Genomic DNA, 5349 nt, shown 5'->3' with positions numbered 1-5349 from the left:
GGCAGGACACGAAGGGGGGGATATATCCAGGTGCCCCCCTGGGGACTTTCGGGCCAATGACCAGAAGTGGTTCTACGTCTTGTCAAGGTGTCGACTTATTTAAAAACATCCAGGCTCCATACCAAGTCGGCAGTTTTCCTGCAGTGGGCTCTGGATAACCCACTGCTCCTTCACAATTGCAACTCCAGTTATTCACACCACACCGAGCCTTCAATTCCTGGAGATCTGGCCAGGATTTGAACCAGCAGCCTCTGACCCATGAGGCAGAGCTCATACCACTGAGCCACAGATCTCTTTGCGCTGATTGTGCTGGAACTTATATTTCACCCGTCAACCGGCACGAGAACCGCGCTTTCACAGTATATAAGTAAAACCGAAGTCAGGTTACGGCCGAACTCGTCTTTCTGTCGGGCGATTGTCCATACGCATCGAAACATACTTCCAAATCACTTTCACAGGCGTCATGATTCAACTGATTCAGTTCTCCGATACTGAAGGATCTCAAGAGGGTTTTCGGGCATCACTTCGGGAAACAGTGATTCAGATCCAGACTGACCATTAGCCACAATGTCGAGTTCAAGACATTGAAATGATTCAGTCGGAGGATTTGCTACTCTCGAGTTGAACAATCGACAATTTTGAGAGCCTTAATCATCTCAGGCAAACAAAAAGCTAGGCAAGTTGAGTTAACGAGCCCTCGTTAAGGTTAATGAGAGTGTTTGAGATATCAGAGGTCTGATTCGACTCAGTGAACACAAACTGAATCATAATATTTCACAATATAAAATGTTTTCCTGTATTTTTTATCAAATAAATGCAGCCTTGATGAGCAGAAGAAACTCCTGTAAAAAACTAAAATCATTCTGATCCCAAACTTTTGACTGGTAGTGTAAGAATAAATTATATTAATGTTATTCCTACAATTTAAAATATGTAACAGAATGGTGCAGTCAATATACATTCTGAATGAACAATAAACATTCTTAAAAAATGTTTTTGTTTTTTTTGCTGCTTCAAAGAATCAACACTTTATCAAATTAGTTTGAATCAATGCAATAGTCAGTGTTTTTCCTCTGGCTCAAGTTACAGAAGTCGAAGAAAGTAATAGAAGTGCAATTTACAAACATTTACCACAGGAGGGCGTTAAGTTGCATTCAAATGAATCGAATCTTTCTTTCAGAGTCTGACTCCTTTGGATATGAACATGATTCAACTTGAATATAACTCATCAAACACCGCGAGTCTCAGACTCAAGAGTAGATGAGAAGAGCTTCAGTCAGCAGCTCCTGAGACTTTCTGAGGATGTTTGTTGACCAAACTCACATGAGGTTGTCACATGCAACAGCGATTGTAATATAAATTTTTAAACAGTCAAATATTATGTAAGGACATATCAGAAACCACTTGAGTTTTGAACAACTAAAAAAGACGAAACTCCAAAAAAAAGTCCACCCCCGTGGCTCAGTAGTCTGCGTGTCACGCCCTCAACTGAGCGACCCGAGTTCGAGCCTCACTCTTGCAAAGGCAAAATTGTATTTAATTGGTTTTGACCAATTAAACAAGACAACATTCCAAAAAAAAGCAGCTTGAGTGTGAAAGTGCCAGTGGCTCAGTGGTCTGAGTACATTCTCCCTAATCGGAGGGTTGCTGGTTCGAATCTGGCCTGGACACAGAAGCACGGTTGCAGTCGGAATGGTCACGAGCTGTGTAAGGAGCATGAAGGGTGAACCAAAAGAAGGCAGGACACGAAGGGGGGGATATATCCAGGTGCCCCCCCGGGGACTTTCGGGCCAATGACCAGAAGTGGTTCTACGTCTTGTCAAGGTGTCGACTTATTTAAAAACATCCAGGCTCCATACCAAGTCGGCAGTTTTCCTGCAGTGGGCTCTGGATAACCCACTGCTCCTTCACAATTGCAACTCCAGTTATTCACACCACACCAAGCCTTCAATTCCTGGAGATCTGGCCAGGATTTGAACCAGCAGCCTCTGACCCATGAGGCAGAGCTCATACCACTGAGCCACAGATCTCTTTGCGCTGATTGTGCTGGAACTTATATTTCACCCGTCAACCGGCACGAGAACCGCGCTTTCACAGTATATAAGTAAAACCGAAGTCAGGTTACGGCCGAACTCGTCTTTCTGTCGGGCGATTGTCCATACGCATCGAAACATACTTCCAAATCACTTTCACAGGCGTCATGATTCAACTGATTCAGTTCTCCGATACTGAAGGATCTCAAGAGGGTTTTCGGGCATCACTTCGGGAAACAGTGATTCAGATCCAGACTGACCATTAGCCACAATGTCGAGTTCAAGACATTGAAATGATTCAGTCGGAGGATTTGCTACTCTCGAGTTGAACAATCGACAATTTTGAGAGCCTTAATCATCTCAGGCAAACAAAAAGCTAGGCAAGTTGAGTTAACGAGCCCTCGTTAAGGTTAATGAGAGTGTTTGAGATATCAGAGGTCTGATTCGACTCAGTGAACACAAACTGATCTGACCGCAGTAAAAAGACAAAAGATGAGATTCAGAGAGCTGGTTTATTTCATTGCTTCTGGGAGGGTAAACAGACAGTGATTGAACTGCATAAACAGAAGTACAGGACTTTAACCTGCATATGACAACAAAATCATCTCAACTCACCAGCAAACTACCCACACACTCAAACACGCATTCGGCATCTGCAGGGAATAATAAAGCTAATGCACATGTACTCCAGATTGTTTCGATGCTTCTAAAGGGAAAAGTCTTTATGTTTGACTACTGAGAGAGACATAGAGAGACAGGACAGGTCCAGTCGTACCACTTGAATCATCTGCCTTAATTATTCATTATCTTTGCTACTTTAAACTTAGAAGCAAAATGCGATTAGAGCAACACCATTACAGATCTTTAACCCCCCCCACCCACACACATACATACATACACCCATGAAACACAATTCAATAAAGGGCATTTGCACTATATCAAATCCAAATTAAACAAAATATGTAATCTCTAGAAAAATCTTCATTCTCGTATTTAAATGTGTTAAGAACGGCTCCAGTCAGTGACACCGGCAGCAGCCCGCGGTGGAGGAATTGCACTTGTGCAGTCAGCAGATCAGCGACCCTCAGCTATTCTCGGATTTGCTTTTGCGGATGCATTTATATTTGTCAACATACGCTTTCACCAGGTTGGCCACCTTGTCGGCGTTCACCTCGCCACTCTTGCTGAGGCACACCTGAGAAGAGGAGAAAAACAATTACTGTGTGCATTTGTAAAGCTGTTTGCACAAAATTAAACATTTGAGTAAAACATTATGCTGAAACAGAGGAATAGTTACACTAAAATCAAAATGAACCCTCAGCTATTCTCGGATTTGCTTTTGCGGATGCATTTATATTTGTCAACATACGCTTTCACCAGGTTGGCCACCTTGTCGGCGTTCACCTCGCCACTCTTGCTGAGGCACACCTGAGAAGAGGAGAAAAACAATTACTGTGTGCATTTGTAAAGCTGTTTGCACAAAATTAAACATTTGAGCAAAACATTATGCTGAAACAGAGGAATAGTTACACTAAAATCAAAATGAATATAAAGAAGTTCAACTGTGATTTGAAAGTGTCAGAGACAATCATTCAATATGGAGTAGAACTAAAAATTAATAAATACATTTATGAATACATAAATGTAAAAAAATTATATAAATACAATTTAAAAATAAAAGCATATGACAAGAGTATAAAGTAAAAATTTTATATATATATTTTATATCATTTTTTCTAAAAATTAACTTACTTTTTCCACTGCTTTCCGTACGATCTCTTTATATTCCTCCTTGTTGATTTCATTCCTCTGATAATATGGCTTAATCGCTGCTTTCACCTCATTGATGGCCCGCTCTTGAATCTGCAATTTCTGTTTGAAAAGGAAAATGCATTTTAGGAACTAATATCAACAATAGCGTGGATTAGTTTGCTTAAATGTGCAACACCTGCCTTCTCTTTCTTTGAGCTGTCAGCATGGGCCTTGCTGTGAGAGGCGGGTTGGGTGGTGGTAGAGGATGGCTGGGACGCACTGGGCATCCAAACAGGACGAAGCGGCCCAACAACTACTTTGGTTGGCATGGGTTTAAACAAACCTTTGCCTGGTACAGGAAAACTGGGCATCACCTGCTGTAAAGTATGCAAATGTTACAACCAAAATGGCACATAACATGAATTCATTTAAAGGGTTAGTTCACCCAAAAATGAAAATGTTGTCATTAATTACTCACCCCCATGTCGTTCCAAACCCATAAGACCTTCGTTTAACTTTGGAACACAAATTAAGATATTTTTGATGAAATCCGAGAGCTTTCTGACTACCAATGTCAAAGCACAGAAACGTAGTAAGGACATTGATAAAATAGTCCATGTGACATCAGTGGTTCCACCATAATTTTACGAAGCTATGAGAATCTGCATCAGCAGCATCACATGCATGCGTCGATAATGGCAGAGGACTGTCCCGGGAAAGAAAAAAATCGTTGAATAAAGTCGTTATTTTTGTTTTCTTTGCGCACAAAAAGTATTCTTGTAGCTTTGTATTACATTGGAACCACTGATGTCACATGGACTGTTTTAACGATGCCCTTACTACGTTTCTGTGCTTTGACAATGGTAGTACCCTTGCTGTCTATGGAGAATCAGAAAGCTCTCGGATTTCATCAAAAATATCTTAATTTGTGTTCCAACAATGAACGAATGTCTTACGGGTTTGGAATGAGTAATTAATGACAGAATTTTCATTTTTGGGTGAACTAACCCTTTAAGTTAGGGATGGATGAATATTAAACAAAATTTTCAAAAATTATAACAATCATTGTGCTCACCTGAGGCTGGTGACTTTCAGACGGTATTGCTGTGAAGCCGCCCTGTTGCACAGGTGGAGGAGGTGGTGGAGGTGGAGGCAGTGCCTGCACAGCTATGGATGGGACCTGGAGGAGCGGCCCAGTGGGGTGCAGCTGCACTGGCACTGGAGGGGGCAAGCTAAACTGGGGAGGAGGCTGCAGACCTACGGCTGGAGGTCTTGGCAGCAGAGGCCCCATGGGGTAAGGGAGGACCCCCATCACACCCATCTGGTGGGGCATCAGGGGAGGGGGCAGGGCTGGCACCGCCTCTGTTGGCAGTGGTGCATTTGGCTCATTCTGGGGGGGATCTGGAATATGGAAAACAGACATGAATGTAGTGGAGATGGTAAAGCTGAACATGCTAAAGTGGGAATGCACAGCTGGCAAGATGGGTTTTTGATAAACTTGACTGTCTATGCACAAGAAACACAAATTTGTTGTTAAATTAGTGTTATTTGACTAAAGAAAACA

At 42.1% G+C, this 5349-nt stretch overlaps 1 protein-coding gene across 1 annotated transcript in view; it reads right to left on the bottom strand.

Annotated features, from left to right (window-relative positions):
- Positions 1 to 3350: 3350 nt before the first annotated feature.
- LOC107707986 (protein SCAF11-like) overlaps positions 3351 to 5349 on the bottom strand; it is a 10554-nt gene continuing 8555 nt past the window's right edge. The window contains exons 12-15 of the mRNA XM_016512117.1: positions 4861 to 5186; positions 3986 to 4162; positions 3786 to 3905; positions 3351 to 3461 (exon numbers count right to left, since the gene is read on the bottom strand). Of these exons, the coding sequence (XP_016367603.1) occupies positions 3351 to 3461; positions 3786 to 3905; positions 3986 to 4162; positions 4861 to 5186 (734 nt within the window). The remainder of the gene's footprint in view (positions 3462 to 3785; positions 3906 to 3985; positions 4163 to 4860; positions 5187 to 5349) is intronic.

This window comes from Sinocyclocheilus rhinocerous, unplaced genomic scaffold, assembly GCF_001515625.1.
Source record: "Sinocyclocheilus rhinocerous isolate Xijiao unplaced genomic scaffold, SAMN03320098_v1.1 scaffold475, whole genome shotgun sequence".
NCBI lineage: Eukaryota > Metazoa > Chordata > Actinopteri > Cypriniformes > Cyprinidae > Sinocyclocheilus > Sinocyclocheilus rhinocerous.
The sequence above is the reverse complement of the archived record's forward strand: the minus strand, read 5'-3'. Positions and strand labels throughout refer to the sequence as shown.